General features: G+C 39.1%; 1 protein-coding gene across 3 annotated transcripts in view; it reads right to left on the bottom strand.

The window, feature by feature from the left end:
* The window catches only part of LOC101165379 (receptor tyrosine-protein kinase erbB-4), a 357,518-nt gene that overhangs the window by 39,194 nt on the left and 298,936 nt on the right, over positions 1-19,388 (bottom strand). For all 3 annotated transcript variants that reach the window (XM_023964982.1, XM_023964985.1, XM_023964991.1), the window contains exon 20: positions 11,688-11,873. In XM_023964982.1, the coding sequence (XP_023820750.1) occupies positions 11,688-11,873 (186 nt within the window). The remainder of the gene's footprint in view (positions 1-11,687; positions 11,874-19,388) is intronic.

Below are 19,388 nucleotides of genomic sequence, written 5' to 3'. Positions count from 1 at the left end.
TGGATTACACTGATCCACATACTGAGCAAGCAAAGTAACAATTGAGAGAGAAAAAACAGCTAGAATGATTGCCATATATTATTGATTTTGACATAAAAAAATATAGTTAAAACAAAACTTTATGGCTACTTAGGAACTTAGGAAACCAAAGAAGGGGAAAAAAACATTTACATGCTATTATCTTTGCGTCATTGTTATTAGAGCACTGGCTTGACTTGTGAGACACTCGCTGAATTTTTCCTGTGCGTGTTTAACATGCCGCTGACAAATGCTGAAGTAGAGCACTTCCACTCCAGGCTGTAGCGCATTTGCTCATCAACTGTTGTCAAAAAATTGAAATGACAGGAAGCATGTTGCATCTTGGTTCATAATGATAATTGCCTTTCAGTGCACACAGATTGTTTTCATCCCTACAGTTAATTGTGCTGCCCTGTCATACCTTTTATTAATAAATGTAGAATGGCTGAGAGCCCCGAAATAACATCTGTTTGTTGTTAAATAATATTCTAATGTTTGATGTTATTTTGCTGCATCAAATTCACATTTTCAACTATATGAGCAGGTGTTCACTATAGGAAAGCCTACATAGACGGCAATGCACCAATTTTTTTTCCCAAGTCGTACAGATGCTATGACATGTTCAGACTCCTGTGCTGTCAAATACTGCACCTCTTTTACAGCACGGTGTTATTTAGGTGACACTGTGGCATTTGCTATTTTGTCAGCGAACGGAAACAGCCTGTGTGTTCAGCGCAAATAGTAAAAGGGCGAACAGACGTAAGATGGAACCGTCCAATCAGCGAGTAACCTCACATCCCCTTTAAGAGACGTGCATGACTTTTTGGTGCAGTGGCACCAACCTAGAGGGTTTGACAGCAGTTTAATGGTGAGGTTTTACTCACTTTGCAGTTTCAATAGTGTTACATATCAGCACAAAGCTGCTTTTCACAGCTTTCATAACCCGTTGGAATTTGGTTAATTGACTACGGTAATTTAAAGTGCAAAAACATCAGAGATACAGCTCCAGGTGTTACACATATAATAAATCTTTGGGTAAATCCCAGTTGTATTCCATGAATGTACCCCTACGCTTTGCCTAACACTCATTTTTTAAGATACTCTTTAATTAAGATGCTCTTAATTATAGAGGAAGTGGCTACACAGCCCTTCAAAATAAGTGAATTAATAGACCACATTTAAAATTAAAGACTGACCAAACAAACCAACACAACCTTTTAACAATTTTTATGTATGGGCCAGGCACACTAATACTGAGAGACAGGGTGTCTACAGATTCATAGAAGTGAAAATGAACAATGTGTCCAGTTTAGAAAAACATCATTAAAAACAATGAAAAATGCAAAAACATGACAAAATAATAAAGTAGTGTGGTAGTTCTCTATGACGGGGTTTAAGGGCCACCTTAAAAGTAAGCCAATATATAAATTTACGAGAATAACGTAGTGCAATTATGAGAAAAAGTAATAACTAATGGTTTCCAAACCTTCTGAATGGCTTTCTTGCTGTTACATATCATGATATGTTAATCGTTTACAACATGTCACCTGTAGGAAAAAAAATGCATAAACATTTTTCCTCCACAGAGCGCTGCATCTTCAAATTTTGTGAGGGACATCTGAGTGCCCCGTTCAGGTTTACCCATATCCGCCCTCAACTAAGGCACTAGACAACACCGTCTTTATCTGTATGAGATTTTCCGGTTACACTCTTGTTCTTTGTCTGTTATTTTGGTTTCTTTTTAGGCTCTACAGCCCCAAACAATAATAACATTTGACAACGCCTATTAAGTCTGGTAGGTTCTGGTTCTTTTTTGTAATTAGGAAGTCTCTACTTCCTACTATTATCATTTCTCTGCTCCATTTCAGACTTTACAAATAAAAAGCTTCTGATGCAATCTGCTAAATTAACAATCAGAATAACCTGGATTGCAGTTCTTATGTTTGTACAATTTCTGAAGTATTTCTTTTTTTTTTCTCTCCATGTAATGCACAGACTTGACTTGTGATGTGGATAACATCCACTCCTGCTCATTATTTGAGTTTTTTTTGAGTTCTTTCTAATAAATCCACCTTGTTTCTTGCCATTGCTCTTTTCCCCCTCACACGTTTCTCATTGGTTTCTAGCCTTAGTGGTATTGTGAAACGCAAAAACGGTATGTTTTATGGCATTAAAATCAAGAAACTAACACTGGAAACCCAAGGGGTACTTCAACAAGTCCTCGTGCTCTGAAAATATCGGAAAATCCTTTCAGTAACAATGATTGTTTTCATTTTTCTGGTGAAAAATGTCTCAAGATCACAGTTCCCTGTGGTTATGTCCTTGGTGTAAAAGTGACATTTTCTATTTCAGAGGCAAGCTTGCGTAGGAGAATATAACCAAAAAAAAAAAGAAAAAAAAAAGAGAACAATTTCATCAGAAAGTACAAACGTCGGCATGTTGAGTCAGTTGAGACGGACTGACATGACAGACACAGGAGCACAGCTCAGAGATGATTTGATTCAAAGATTTCCTTTTTACGGCGAAGACGGAGAAGAAGGGCGAAGTGTTAAGGGTTAGCTAATGAGTGCAGGCGCGATGCTGTTTGCTCAGCACCGAGGGGGAGGTGGGTGACACTCGGAGGCTTTCCAGCTATAAGGTTGACCAGATTGGATCTCTGATTTCGGGTTGCATCCCAAGGGGAGCCAAAGGATGCAAAAGTGAATGTAGGAGAATGCAAAGGAAAGAAAAGCCGACGCAGCTGAGGAAGTCAGTTCTAGAACAATGATGAGGCTGGTATTTAGGGTGGTCCTGACGTGCACATCACAACTCAAAAAACTGATTAGAGATCTCAACAACAGTTTAAAAAAAAAAAAAACTAATATTAAAAAAAGCAACAATACAATTTGGAATTCAAAATAAAATTCCTGAAACCGAAACACAATTACGAAAAAATGAACAGAAACAAAAACGAATTGTTTCGGAAAACAAAAAATACAAAAACCAAACAAAATAAGAAACCGGAAAAGGTAGGTAATATGGGTCATCGCCGATTGGATGATGACGTTTGATTTTTGACATTTAAGCTTTTTCAACTACGTCTGGTAACTGGTAAAGGTTTTACAAGTATCACGCCGAAAAACGTTTGGTTGAAATGATGGACGAACATAATTCAATCAGCTATGCCCCATGGTACCTACCTTTGACGGTTTCTGTAAAAAAGCTAAAAACATTTGGGGAGAGAGAAGTCATTTCCAAGAATGGAAATGAGATGTTATAAACAGAAACAAAAACAGAAGCTGGAAAAAAAAGGTACCACCAGGCACCGTTGATTGAACGAAGACATCTGTCCATCATTTTAACCAAAAGTCATTTGGAATGACGTTTTTTTCTTTTGTTTCATTTTTTTATATTTCCTTTTGAAAATTACTTTTGGCTTCTGAAATGCTTCTCGTCTTTTTTACAGAAACCGGAAAGGGTAGGTTCTATGGGACATCGCTGATTGGGTGATGATGTTTGTTCATCATTTAAACCGAAAGTCACGTAAGGGTTAATGGCCGACGAAGGGTGCATTATCAGAAATTAATGCACGCCGTAAAAGCCTTTCTTCCGTGAAGTGTTCGTTCTGATAATGAGACCATGGTATAAGTGGCCAATAACCCACTTATACCATGGTCTCAAAAAAGAAATGAATATTCTGTTATTTTTTTGGTTCAGATCCCTTTTTTTTCCCCAAAAAAGCAGACCAAGTAGCCAATCAAAATCAAGTATTCACTTGGTCCATTGTATAATTGGTATGAACAAACACTGGATATGCTCTGTACTTATCATAAAACTTTTTAAGTTTGCAGCTATGGCGCATTTGTAAAAAGTCAAACGTCATCTTCCAATCACGTTCTGTAGTACCTACCTTTTAAGATTTCTTCTTCTGTTTCATTTTTTTTGCACTAAATTTTGATTTCAGGTTCTTATTTTGCTCTCCTTTTTATTTTGTGTAATTTTTTTGTAATTGTATTTTGGTATGTGGAATCTTATTTCGATTTCTAAAACTTAATATTTTGTTATGCTGTTTTATTTGTTGGGATGTTTTATATGGTTTTACGTTTGATGATTTGTTAATGGTATTTCCACTTCACGGCCACAGTAACTAGCAGTTCCTGACTAGGCTTTAGCAATAAAACACCTGCTTACGTCTCCAAACAGGATGTGATTACCTAGGAATTTGGAGAAGGCCTAGTTTTGTGTGAAGGTTCCGTATCGTGCATCGTCATTAGCAGCCGTAGCCGCCACGCCAGCGGGGCACAGATCTGATCTCAAAGTTTTCCTCCCGTTGTTGTCATCCCAACCTAGGCAGAACATGTGTGTGCGTGTGTGTGTGTGTGGTTACCACAAAAGCAACCACCACCAACTCCCACTGCAACTCAAAAAGTGAACGTGGCCTAGATTCAAGCCTTGTAAAAAAAGTCTTACTCCACCCCCGGATAAAGGAAAAAGAACAAAAAAACAAACAAAAAAAACTATCAAAACCGTCGTCCAGCAGGGGCTTGAGTGCCAAAGCCTATCATTTCACCAGCGTAACCATGGCTTGCTGAATCTGTTCTCCTTTCATTACCCTGAGCCTGCGGAGAGAGCCCGCGAAAGAAAGACAGAGAGAAAGGGAGACAAATTAAAAGGCCCCCGGAGCTCTGCATACACTCACATCCAATCCTATATTCAATTCGGTGATTGATTTGTTCATTAAAATACATCCCAATCCTAATTATTCCATTAATAACCCAAAGACTAATGAAAAAAAGAGGGAAAGGAGGGACGGTGGAGACAAGAAGAGGCAGACGGGAGTCAGAAAAGGCGAGAAAGAGGTCAATTTTCCCCCCATTCTAGTTACCTGCTGAGGATTCATTCACACTGAGGATATGTGGCCTGGAGTTAAAAAAAAAAAGAAAAAAAAAAGTGGGTGGGTGGGGAACCCCTGACCTCTCTGCGGTGGAGATGAAAAATGGCCAGAGACAAAACCAGGCAGGAGGTGGGGTTACAACAAACGGGAAGAAAAGATGGAAAACAAAGTGTAAAGGAAAAAAAAAAGACAGATGAAAGAATTGGGGGCAAATAAGGAAGATAAGTATTTAGAAGGGAACGAGTCCGTTCAAGGCACACGGAAGTGAAAATACGGAAAGAAGGAAATAAAAAGTTGTAATGAAATAGATAAAAACAAATAAACACAAACAAAAAATAGGAAAAGGAAGTGTAAAACAATAACGGAAGTATAATAAATGAGAGGTCTTTCGAGCACTCCTAAAGAAACCTTTGTGAACAATGTGTGTGAGAAGTGTGAACGCCTGTGACATTGTGTGCAGAGGGGGTGGAGTAGCCCCCCCCGAGTGTGGCTCTTGATTAATGGGGGCCATTATCTCAATGCCCAAAACACTCAGTGATGAAGAGTTACTGCCTTGCGACCGGTCTCGGCCAATCAATTTGCAGCACAACAGTCACCTGCCCGGGTCATACCCCACATACGGCCGGAGTTTGGGCTGTGGTGGCGGCGTTGGCCGGCTGCCATGACATTAGAGCGTGGTCCAGCAGCCAGACAAAGAGGAGTTAACATTAAAACATCTGCAGATCCATGTTAGACTAGACTTTTGATGCTCCCATCGTCCTTCTTATTCAAAAGTATAAAGTGTTGACAACCAATGTGTTACCAATGCCAAACAGTACGGTGGCCGAGAACCGCCATTGCAGCAAAAAAAAGAAAAAGGAGCAAAAAAAGAATAGCAACTGCAAACAAAAAAAAGGAAATGCAAATAAAAAGTAAACGGTGCAAATAATACCTGCCATCACAGCAAAAAAGAAAAAAAAAAGCGATGCAAAAAAAAAAAAAAATGCAAACACAAAAAAACCGATGCATCTAAGAAAACGGCTGCAAATAAAAGAAAATTCACAACGGAAGGGAAATCACCACAAAAGTGACGCCACAAAAGATTGGGGAATAGTGTCTTGAAGGTACACCAGAAGTGGATTGGCTTTTGCTATTCACACCGCTGCGAAAACAAAAGAGGAATACAGGAGTACGAACCGTCAAACGAACGAGAAAGTGACGTAAGTGAAAATGTTGGTGTTAAATGTTACTATCTGTAATTTTGATGTTATTTTATTTGGCCAGAGGTAGCCCCAGGTTTTATTCTGGTTATTGTTAGCTTTGGCTAACGCGCAGAGTCACCTATTCCAGTGAACAGAAAGACCACTAATAAAGTTGCGTTCACGCCGAATGCAATTCGCAGGCAAATTTGCGCCTTCCGCCTGTCCTTTGCCGCGCGGCAAAGCCTCTGCTGGCCGCAAGTCCAAAAATGTGTATTAAGAGCTTGTATCCCCTAGCTGCGCCCACGCGTTCTCGGCCACCGTGAAACAGTGGTTTTTTAAAAAAGATTTACAATTTGTCCTGCCCCACAGCACCTCCCATGGACGCAAAAGTCTCATACAAGCATCTTGAGTTCTTGTGATGAACCGGAGGAGTCACACTGTATAGCCCTTTAAGAGCTTAGAGACAAGTGACAGAATTGGGACGTAGCCTAAGTCTCTTTAACCCTTGTGCTATCTTGTAGGGTCCAGATGACCCCACTCCCAACGTTAATCTTTATCATGGTAGGGATAACACGTCAATGTAAGTGTGGGGTCATCTGGACCCCATAAGATGGCACAAGGGTTATTTCGTGGGGTCCAGATGACCCCACACTTGAATTGACGTGTTCTCCCTACCATGACAAAGGTGGATAAAGGTGGAAAGGTTTTGATGTAATCCATGGACACCAGTGAGGTTCACAAATCATTGAAGATTAAAAGGTTCAGCGCACTGTCTTGTCGGGTCAAGATGACCCCACTCCCAACCTTAAAGTGCCTAGGTTAGCACAAGGGTTACTCTTCTATTTTCTAGCTAACTGAAACTCCATCCATACTTTAGAAAACCACACCGAGGTTTCATACTTAAAAAAACCATTATATATAAAGGTAGCAAATTTAAAAAGAGCAGGAAAATGGCTGTAAAGAGTTCCCGCCATTAATTGGGTTCATCGCTAGTCAGTAATGCGAATTAAGAGAGATATAGCTTCCTAGAGAGGCTTTTAGAAGAACAAAAAAACGGTGAGGTTAATTCAGGATGGAAATTAGCTAAGCAATTTATGAGTAATTATTCTTTGAGTAAAACTAAAATTAATTTGGGGACCCAATCATCCACTTCACACGATGGCTCTACTTGTACTTGTACGACTCAAAAACACAGATAGTATCAGAAAAAGTAAAGATTCATCTGTATGAGCGCAGTATTTGACATGCTCCTGATCAGTACAAACAGGTCTTGTCTGTAAGCCTTAGTGGCCTTCAGCAAAGACCCTTTTACTGGAGTCTACATTATTTTTTACACCTTCTTTCCTCTCTGGTTCTTTTCCGTCTTCTATCTCAACAACAGGCCTTTCAAACCAAACTGAAGAGCTGGGGAAATTATTCTCCCCTTAGCTCGGAAAATTGTGCATCTCCTGAAGGATGCTCTCTCTGCTGGAGGACAGCTTCCCCATCATTACCTTGAGAGCGCCGACAAAAAAAAAATCACTCAGACAAGAAGGCTCTGAGTTATTTATTCGTATCGCACGCGCCAACACATGCACAAAGAGACCCGAAGATAAAATGTATATTTATATATTTATGTATAAAATAAAACGTTGGTTATTTATGGTGAATGCACAAAGGCTTGGCTAATTTCTACACAGAAAAGAAAAATCTCAGTGCCATGTGATGGAGAACCACTAAAAATCATTTAAAAAAAATATAATCCTAAGGTGCTGTTTTAATTACCGCTTCTTACTTTAAAAAAATGAACCAGTTTAGCTCGTGCTGGTTTGCGGCGCCTTCCGTCCGTGAAACCCGGGTTCGACTCCGGGCTGCTCCCTGTTCCCTTCTCTACCTCTGACGGTTCCAAGCCCGGTTTGAGAAGGTTGTGTCAGGAAGGGCATCCGGCGTAAAACATTGCCAAATTTACCATGCGACTCGTTCGCTGTGGCGACCCCTGATGGGAGAAGCCGAAAGTGGAAGAAGAAGACTTTAAAAAAATGAGCTCCACAATTCAGACTTTAAAAACCATCTACTTAAATAGACTCCCTACTATAATTTTGACGAAATAAAATATAAGGGATTCCTATACAGTTTTGCTAGTTCCAAATGAAAACATTATTAAAGCACAGTTAGCTGCATAATTATCCTCAGAGGAGGACCTATTTAAAGAAGAATTTGCAAAAAATAAATAAAAAAAGCGCTAAAGATAGCTTAGATAACCAGAATTCCTGGTTTGCACTTATCGTAAGAGTCTGTGTCCAAATTAGAGCTAGTGTAAGTAATTACAAGTGATAAGATGTTCCTGTAAAGGCTTTCAGGGAAAATGCTTCAATTAGAGAAAATCCAATTAAAGAAATCTCTAGAAAATGCTGAGACCTCTTGTTTTAGGTGTATCATTAACTTTACAAAAAAAAAGAAAAGAAAACTATTATGGAGCCCAAATGAGCCTGATTAAACTATCAAGGTCTCAACAATTTCTATCAAAAGATGAAAAAGCCATGAGCAGTGTTGTATGACCCACATACTGACACGCCCTCACTGATCAGAGCTGCATATCACAAAAAAACAACCACAAGGCGCACTTTTTGTTGGTTTTATTTCCATGGCAACCGTTTCATGTTTTGGTCACCTTGGGGTGATGGGCAGGTCTACATAATTTTTTAGAAAAACTTTAAGATTTCCTTGACAACTGAGATTTCAAATGATGCTCAAGGAGTCAGGAGGTGAGAGGTCAAAATCCTTAGACTTCAGAAAGGGGTTCTTATTTCTAGAAAGTACCAAAGGTGATTATTTTATTTTATTTTTTTGAAATTCAACATTTGACTAAAGGTCAATGATACTTTGGTTGTGGTTGTAGATGTATGCTGGTGGCGTGTGCATTAATTTTCATAAAGATTGCTTTGACACACATATTCGTTCCACATATTAAGGAAAATGGTTAAAAAAATGCCTTTTTTTATTTGTGATAATGACAAGATGATTATTTCTATTGTTGGTTTTATGATGGTTACTGCTATTGACTTTTCTAGTATCAAGAATATAATGAATGTATAGTTATATACATCTATAGCCTTTCCTATCTATCTAAATGAGTCTCTAATAATGTATCCTTAATATGTATAGTTAGCAGAATGCATGATGGTTAGTTCAAGTGTATAAGTAATAGAATGGAACTCTCTCTCGGTGTCCTTTCATCACACACACACACACACACACACACACACACACTTTTCAGCTTTTATTCCCCTTTCTTTCTTCTTCTTCTCTCTTGTGTTAGTATTGGTTGTTGTCTTTGTGTTGTTTTTTCAGTGTATTTTAGTTTTTTTGTTGTTGTCTCACTTAAATAAAAAAAAAGGTATCCTAAACACGTTTTTTGGTTTGGTAATCTTTTTTTTAAAATTGAGTACGATAAAAGATTTTGGGCCCATTTATTTTTGTACGATTTTTCCTGCTGTGATGTCATCTTTATTTTTTTTTTTTGCGTGGGTGGGTGTTGTTTACTATTTTAAAAATTGATTTTCGCTAGGTACTAGGTGCACGCAGATTTCGGTGAGTTTTTCAGCATGTGGGGGGACGTTTTTGTTCCAAAGCAGTAAGAAAGAAAGAAGAATTGCAAGAACAACATGGTCCTTGCAGTCAAGGACAGCTGTGGGGACCATAAAGATCAAGAGGAGTGACTAAACGGAACAAATTCTTTGATTTAAATCAATACTAAATAAGAAAAAAAAAGGATGTGTTTGATTTTCAGTGGTGGTTATCCAAACCTAACATCCAGATTAGGCGGTAATTGCTGTCAATCAAAATCTGCCTATTTACCCTGGTAAATGTCACTGCACTTTGTAAGCCGAGGCCAACCCTGAATTATCTTTTTCCTCTCTTCAGAAGCGTCCTGACATTTCACCCCCCCCTGCTGCCACAGGTGAAATCGAATCTAATTATGGCAATAAGTACCTGCTTAAGTAACCTGTTCCTGGAGCTCTTAGAAGTCATCCATCATGCGGGGATAAAGGTTTAAGCTCTCCCACACTGACCTCCCAAACCCCATAAAACCAGAGTGCTCATCACTGACAGATGACTGTCAGCTACAGGAAGCAGGGGTAGGCGGAGCTTTTTTATCGACCCATGCTAATCAATTCCAGTGGACCTGCTGAAGGAGCAGCTGCTAAATGAGGGATTTTCTTGCCTCTAAAAAGCTTTGTTTATGAGAATGCAGTTAAGAGACTGTGTTTATCATGGTCGCAAAGCTGGTTAAGTAGCTGCTAATGGTAACATTTGTGCGTTTTAATGCTAACAACTTAGCTTTCACTGAGTGATGGTCTCTCGCGTCTCAGCTGCAGGCATCTTTTGCTATATAGTCGACTTTTTTTAATTTTTTTTTTTTTGAAAGTTATATAAAGTGACTTTTGGAACGACTCCACCAATTTCACTAACCTAAAGTGCCAGATGGTTCGTTCCATTAGACCATCTGGGAACGCGTACTCGGAGAGTGTTGGAAAAGCGAAAGCGGTTTTTGGAAAAAATAAATAAAAAAAAGCAGGTTACCAGCTGTCCATCACATTTAAACTCAACTGAAAAGGGAAAAAAAGAAAAAAAAAACAGCTTCTTTGAATTTAAAGTCTTATTGGATGTAATTAGGATGAGTGCTGGAAAACTTACGAGACGCTAACTGATATTGCACTTTGAGTGAAGCGTTTGATGGACTTTCAAGGCTCGCAGCGAAAAATGTTTGAAATCTTTCTTTTTCTTCCACTTAACTACAAAATGGTATCTTTACAGCCAACTACTGAACAATACAGCTTCGTCCAACTGAAACGACATATTTTTAGTCACAAGGATTACCAACGATTTCTTGATGTTTATGTTGTCAGACTCAACAAAACCTAAAAATTGATCAAATTCGTGACAGGTAGAAACACTATCAGTCCTTGTGTAATTTATTGAAGCAACTGGTGCAAGTTATTGTCACCAGTTAGTTACACTTGACCTTCAAATGATACGTTTGCATAGTCATATATGAACCATAATTCGATAAAAGTAGCTTTACCCTTCCTCAATGAAGATGTCGCCGGCACGTCTATACAACACACGCTCATTGACATACCGTAATTATTCGATTGTTTACGTGATCAATGGCATACCTGACAAACAGTAATTCCAGCTGATTCTGACACAAAGTTGGCTTTGTACCAATATGCAACAAATCGCTAGCATTGTTGCACAACGACACAAAGCCACATTTCTCCGCGAGAGGATCAGCTGATTGCAGTGTTGCATATCGCATAAATCGCATAAACGGTTAAAGCGTCAAAAGAATGTCAACAGCTAAAGTTCCGTTGTTAAAGAATCAATGTCAAAGCTGTTGCCGGCAAACAAGAAACACCATGCACTCATTAATTCTTTAGATTGTGTTTGTCATATACGCATCTAACGTAATTAAATATGGATTCTGAAGCTGAGAAATGCAGTTCAGCACTGATATGCAACACTACTACGGTAAGGTTTTTGTCCTATTTCCCTATATTGAAAGTTCCATGGTTACAAACTGGATCTAACACCAGATCGCGCGTATTTCCGGTCTAATAACGGCTGCTTACCTTGGCTATTTGGACACACCAGTTGAGCAGAAGCTGTGAGCCGATGTTATCCTTGTGCTCGTGCACGTAGTCCAGGAGGCAGCCGTGGGGCATCAGCTGGGTGACCAATTGGATGGTAGGGCTCAGGCAGACGCCCAGCAGACGCACCAAATGAGGATGCTCCACGCTGGCCATGATCAAGGCCTCCTGGGTGAGAAGTGAACAAAGAGACAGAAACGGACTAAGAGGACTGATGTGTTTCAGAGCTTCAGGTTTGAGTCCATTTTTCTCATAATGATTGGGAGTTCCTGTATTTTTACATATAAATTAACTCCAATGTCATTTGACATTTCTGTGAATTCTTAAAAAAAAATAGTTTTTATAGATTTCTTATTTTTGTTTGGTTTGGGTTTGATTTATCTGGCACAAAAAAAAAAAACACGTATTTTTTTGTGTCAGAATAAATTGAGTGTGATACAATGATGGCTCAATTCTCAATCATATGATTATCCTCGGGTTAAAGTTATGCTTACACTGCCTTTGGCAACGCGCGCTTAAGCGACCTCTTCCAATGAAAAGTCGAATTAAACGCCAAAACGTTTGCATTCGCTGCAGTCGCTATGTACAAAATGCATGACCATCGAACGCTTATTAAAAGATAAACTAGCTTGAACTTTGAACAATTAGTGACTCTGCTTTGGTGGCAACATATGGATGGTATCTCTTATACTTCACAGAAATGCCAAATGTTAGAAAATTGATCATGAACAAGAAATTGCCAACCTAGTCTTTTATATATCGGAACAGAGCAATGACAGAGAAAGCCTGGAAAGAGATTCACGAGACCAGGGTTGGCCAGTCCTACTATGGTTTATAGGCGTCACCTAATGTAGATGCAATGTGTCATTTTATTCTTGACTTCACCCGGTGGCTTTTGTTTGAAGCCATCTTTTCAGCCCAGTGGTTAACACCATGTTCAATGGCTATAAGATCACCGGACCACATTCTTTCAAAAATGAGCAACAAAAACTCAAACACGCATGCTTCCCATTTGGAACACTTTCATTCTACACTTGCACCAGTGAAAACATCCAGGAAAGAAAAGTTCTCCTGTGGGTGATGCAATTAGCCCAGCTCACCCTCCGTAATTTAGCTCCCTGATTTACAACAAGTGGAGCTGCACCAGAGCAAAGACAATACTGAAGGACCTCACTCATCCAAACAATGGACTCTCTGTTGAGGTCAGGGAAATGTTTGTTTCTTGAAGGCACACACAGAAGATGAGGTGGAACTTCTTTCCACAGGCAATTCGGGCCGTTAACCGGAACACCTAACACCCTTTCCTGGACTCAACCCCTCCAGACAACACGCCACTCTACCTCAGCTGTTTTTCAACAGGGAATTCTCTACACAGTATCTGCACAGTATTGTCAACACTTTGGTAGCACATGTACACTTCCCACTGTCATTGCTGTGTATATTAGTTGGCTATATAGTCATGTATTTTCTTGAAATTTCAGTTTGATACTTAGTTACTACTTAAAACGTTTTTATACTTACTGCTCATGGGCCTTGCACTGTTTTGAACTGTCATGCCATACATTTCACTACATGTTGTACTATGTTTGTACACACAACTGAAATTTGAATTTCAATTTAAAGCCTTTCTCATGTTAACGATTTGTAAGTGACTTATAAATAAAAAAGGTGTATACAGTACTTGTGCTGCACTTTTCTACCTTCTTTACCTCTGCACCACAGTGAACCAGTATAAAAGATCATAATCTCAATTGAACACAACCATCACCTTGATGCAATTTTTTTGAAAACTCACATTAAAAAGGTTATTAAATCTAGTCACAGAGGCAAAAAAGTTTTAAATCTGGGTCTAATTATGAGTATTTGTGTTGTAAACTTGACCTGTTCATTGTGTAACAGCGATCTAACATCTGACTGAACTGATTCCAGTTTCTTTGGCTTTCAAACCCGCCTCAAACAGAAAGTGTTGCATAATTTCTGACGTGTTTTTGGTTAATTACCCAGAGTCCTTCAACTTGATTGGGACGGCACAGAGTAAGTATTCATTGTATCAGTAGAAATTCTACATGGATCGCTTTGGCATAAAAAAAACAAATCAAGGACATTTTGACCAAGAACATCCAGATAAACAAATTATGCCTTGCCAGATCTATGCCTTATGAAATCATATCAGCTTTGAAGACCTCTGTCAGAATTTGCAAGTCAAAAATCCAGGGATGCACATTTTACCCTGAAGCAAGTTTATTTTAGTAGATTTTGTCAGCAGAGCTATCCGATCATGCATCTATCATTTATGAATAACACTGCTGAGGATTTCAAATACTTCCATCTGGAAGGCTGCTGCATGAAGTGAACACTTGTGTGATGCATACGTCTGGAATGCATGTCCAGAGCTTTCTCAAAGGGATACAATCCCTCTGATTTCAATCTCATAGGGCGGACAGACAGCGTTCAACTGTCTTGACGATGCAAACCTTCCTAAATGTTGCACTGAAACGTGCTTGCCTACAAATTCGGCGAGTGTCAGATTTCAACTTGCTTTTATTCTCTGCCTTCCGTCCCCTTGTAAGCAGATGGACGTGGACGTTTGAACAGTTGGGACTCGACGTTAGGTAATTGTTATTGTGGAGCTTCGAGCGGCAGAGTGTGTGGCGGTGATGAAGTGTTATGATTGCGATGGCTGGTTTACTCAGGGCTGGCGTGCAGCAGAAGCACTCGTACCGTCGCTTGAAGACACTCACTTCCATCTCTTGTTGACTCTGTCTATCCCTCTTGCGTTTGAGCATGTGGACAGTCTCTCTGCGGCCCTTTGAAGCACTCACACACTCAAGGACACGCACCCTCTTCTTGCCGTCTTTCCACATGGCAAGTGGTCAAGGAGGTGTATATCTGAGTTTAGCCTTGGAGCAGGTGATAGATAGATGAGATGTCACTTTGAACTTTGATACTGAAAAGTGAGTACAAAGGTACAGAAGGGTTTTAGTCAAAACTGCCATTACAGGTAGCTGTCTGCTGGCGAAAAATTAGATAAACCCGCACAAAACTTTAAGATCGTAGACCACTCGGTAAGCCTTTTGAGCAAAAATGGTCGTGCACAGTTTTTTTCTACAGGTATGCTGCGGGCCAATGGTTGTAGCAAACACCAAATCAACAAGTATGGTCAGTCATTTAAAATTGTTCATTTTTTTGTACTCCCAAAACCTCTGCACTGTACAAATGGCCATTAGTGCTGTTCAAGTGAAAGGTGCACGGTCCTTATGAACCCCTTGCACGCCTGTTGCACGCTCTGTTCCAGCAGCCAGGGTGTTAGAAATGAGGACATTCGACAATCAGGGTGTAGTCTGTGCATGCGTCCAATGGGTAGAAGCTAGTGCGCTAATCTTACTAATGGCTAGAGTGCAGCATTAAGGTACCATACAACAGCATCACCAATTAGACATATAGGGACACTCGGATATTGGCGATCAATTCCCGAAAACACAAATATTTGCAACTTCTGAGATTGCTGATTCGCAATCTTTATAGATCTAATGGACTGTAGTAAAGAATACACTTCAGATGAAGTCATTCTTGCTAAAATACAGAAAACTGTTTTATAAAATAAACAAACCTAATGCGCTACTGTCAGAAGTTTGAAGTAAAGTATCAGAAAAGCTTTTCATTTTCAAAGTAAAACTATTAAGTGTTATTCATAGATTTAAAAAAAGTTCAGTTTACTGACATACATTCTAAAAAACTAATATACTTTGTGTATATGAAAAATTAGAATAATTTTAAAATGTGGGAAAAAAATAATTTAATACTATTACTGTCTTCAGCTAAACTTTGAGAATGGAAAAACTTTGGAGAAGACTTTCAGGATTTGTTGTAAAACGATGAAAAGCAACAGTGACGTTAATGTTTTGTTTACTGCAGAAGTTAACAGAAAAACTGGACAGAAAAACTTTAAAGCGACAATACCATTCCTTTCTTTCAGAGTCTTTGAGTTTTTGTCTGTTATGTTTTGTTCATTCTGATCTTCTGTTCTAAATAAAGATATACATGGTGGTATTTAAACACACATTTTAATTTTTATTCATTCCATAAAAAAGACACACACATAGCAACCATTCAGACTAAATAATAAGAGTTGTGGGTCGATCTATGAATCCTTAAACAGGATTTGTGAATTGAATCGGATTGCCACCTAAGTAACAATCCCCCAGCCCTAGTCATAAGTGCATGTACCTAACATGATCTGTACAAATACTAAGTGATACACAAGTATAACTTTCGTACGTACCTTTTTCATAATGTCCCTTACGGTGTCGGTATAAGAATTACAGGAACTTCAATACACAGCTCTGCTGCCTTCAAGATGAGGCCACTCCTGTCTTTGACCCTCTCCAGGCCCAGAAAACCCAAAAACCTGCTGCATCCATACAAGGCATTGGTTCCAAACACATGACGAGGCATCAGGGCATTTAGAAGATTTGGAAACAATTAGTCCTCAGTTTTAGGCCAAATCTTCCCAGCCAAAGTAGAGCCACTATAGCTAATAAAACCTCCCCTAGCAACTACTCCCCACCTGACATTTCAAGCCACCTCTACACTGGACTTGCCTAACAGCCTTGGATCAAAAGAGGAAGAAAAGAGGACGATAGAGTGCTTTATTGTCACTCTGTTATCCCAAGAGACCCCAGGAGTTGTAAACTGTGTGGGGCTAAACTCCGGCTCTTGGTTTCTACACTCCAGGCAAACCTTTGAGGACTTGTGTGTGTGCATGCGCACAGGTGTGTGTGTGTGTGTGTGTGTGTGTCTTGATTTCTCTCTCATCTCCCCAAAGCGCTGACCTCCATTACTGCCGGCTGACCCACCTCTCCCATCTCGCCATACCTTGCTCTCTCTGCCAGGCACACACGCACTTGCACACATACGGGGACGAATAGACTGAGCTCTGCAAAGCTTGTGCATGCCCCAGCATGTGTATGCATTCATCAGTGCGCACTAAATCAGTGTATTTACCAGGCCTATGCATTTCACATATCAAATAATCAACTCGGAGTCGTATGTTTGCCAACATAAGCAAGTCGCTTCGCATCTCTAACCTGCCAAACCACAACCACAAGGGGGAGGTTTTTTCATGTGTTTTTTTTTTCTCTGCAAAGGCACATGCGTGGTTTTCAATACCTTGTGTGTGTGTGTCTGTGTGGTTTTATTTTTTATTTTTGAGTGTGTTTGGAGCTGGCACTCCAGTGGCTAGTTTCTCAGTGGCAAAGCGTGAGCTTGCCTTTAGATTGCTGTTTAACAAGCCAGCAGACGGAGCATGTTGGCTCTGGACGAGCAGAGACACCCACTGGGAGTCACAGAAAGAGGAAAAAGATGAGAAAGAAAGGGGGGAAAAAAAAGCTTATGCGTAAGAGATGAAAAATCAAAAGGACAAATGAGGAAACCAAATTCATTGTGTTCTTTGTTTCATAGTGAAACAGTAGGCAGACATTTCAGGGTCGTTGTGTGTGTCATACAGCAGGCAAATGCACATTTAACTGTGCTACAGTTGTTCAAATTGAACAGTCAGTAACTTTGCTAGGAGACTATTTTGGCTAATCTGATAATGGTGGAGGTTTTGTAACATGGCTCTTTGCCCAGTTGGTGACAAATTGCAGACATCCTTTTGTGTTTTGTAGAACCTTCGAAGTCTGCACTCTTGAGTCAAAGAGCCTTAGTCTTCCCTTAACTTGGATGATTTGAATTTCTTTTTTTTAACCCTTTAACACATGTGTCAAACTCAAGGCTCGCGGGCCACATTTGGCATAAAAGTTGTTCATTTCTTAAAAATAAAGTAAAATATTTAGTTGATTACACATACGTGTAGCTGCTGTTGTATTTATTCAATGTTTGCAGGTCTTGTGTGTGTCTGCAGACAAAATGTTGTCATCAAACCATAAGTTGGATCCAAGGCTGTGTGCAACCTTTTTTTGTAAAATGTTACACGTGTAGTACATGTTCTTTGCAGTTCAGTTTTTTGTAATTTTTCTTTATTCACTTGGACAGTTTGCTCCAATGAAGGTATGTGGGTTTTAATAAGCGGACAAAATTTAAAAGGATTTATGCTAGAGTGACAAGCAAAAATATGTTTTTTATGCAACTGTAATTGTCACTTTAATGAACAAATAATTATTTTTTTAATATTAAGGAGTAGTTACATTTATTTTTCATGTATTTCATGTATGAGTTATATCTGGTCCTTTGAGGACAGCCACTATGCTGATGTGGCCCTCGTCGAAAATGAGTTTCACACCCTCTGCTTTAACACCTGAAACGTCATCGGAGACACCAAAATAGCAAACGCTGTAAGCGACTTCAAAAACAAACAGTCGCTGAGAGGCTGACGCTGGGTCCGGTTATTGAATGACGCGCTCAAACAAATCAGCAAGCATAACGAAGTTCGTATTCTGAACCTTTGATTTGAAAAAAAAAAATTAAATCCTCTTCTTATAACATGATCAAAAAAGAGAAAAAACCATAGAAACAAGAAAAAAAACACAAAAACGAAAAAGCGGTCAACAAAAAATATGGCATCCCAGCTCAATATTTTTGTATCAAACTTTAACCCAAAACTAGTTTATATATATCATACAAGTTATTTAACTTAAAGAAAATATAAAAACCCTATTGTTGTTCATATTTTTTTCCCTCTCTCTCTCTTTTTAGTTTTTGGGTTTATTTGGGGGGATGGATTATTTTTTATTTGAGGCCACATTTCCCAGATACTATGACCTAATATGAACAGATGGTTTGTATTATCTTCTAAATTCTCACAAAAACACAAGATTAAAGAGGAGGGTATTAACTTTTGACTGTATAAAACATATAAACCTGAAAATCCTCACAGATAAAGGGAATAAAGGTCAGTAAAAGGACAGGGTATGAAAAGAAAATCCCAAAGAGCCAACATCAGACAAATTATGAGTCCCTGAAAGAAGCTTCTTAGGTCTCAAAGTCTTTTTATCCAAAGGACAAGAGTAAAAAAAAAAAAAAAAAAAAGGGTTCTGAAGTTTTGTGCCGCCCATCATTTTTGTCTTTTTTTGCTTTACTTTGAAAGATCTACACTTGTTTTGAAAAGTTTTATAGTGATCTTTAGCAGTTCTTTAGATGTATCAATCACCTAATGCGAATTTCTGATCTACTGGGGTAAAAAAAAGGGGATCAAACTGTACAACCTGCACAAATAAAGCAGCAACATTTGTTACATTGATCCCTTTTGAGGCTAAAGTTTTGCTTGTTTCAGTAAAAGAGCCACAAATGATTTAAAATTGTACAGTCCACATAGCAATCATTCACTTCCAGGTTGAAGCTCATACCAAAAAAAAAAAAAAAACAAAACTGCAGCCATGGGCCCTTGACATTCCTTTGACTACTATAACCCTTTAACCATGTGCAAAATTTGCGTAACTCCAGCAGATGCTGAAATGGAGAGAAGCAGCTTTGCACAGAAATGAAACACTCCACAGCAATGAAGTGCGTATGCAAGCTGTGTAAATCAGCTTAAATATGTTATGGAAAAAAGCAGCTTTGTGGCGTTTGGCAACCCTTTTCGTTAATAAAGTGTTGCATATTGTTGTGATGCTACGTATACATTGGGAATATTCAATAACGCGCTGAATACGGTGTTCACACTGGATTGTCGCTACCTAGCGCATG

Source organism: Oryzias latipes, chromosome 2 (genome assembly GCF_002234675.1).
Source record: "Oryzias latipes chromosome 2, ASM223467v1".
Taxonomy (NCBI): Eukaryota; Metazoa; Chordata; class Actinopteri; order Beloniformes; family Adrianichthyidae; genus Oryzias; species Oryzias latipes.
Note: the sequence above shows the minus strand (reverse complement) of the source record. Positions and strands in the feature narration are given on the sequence as shown.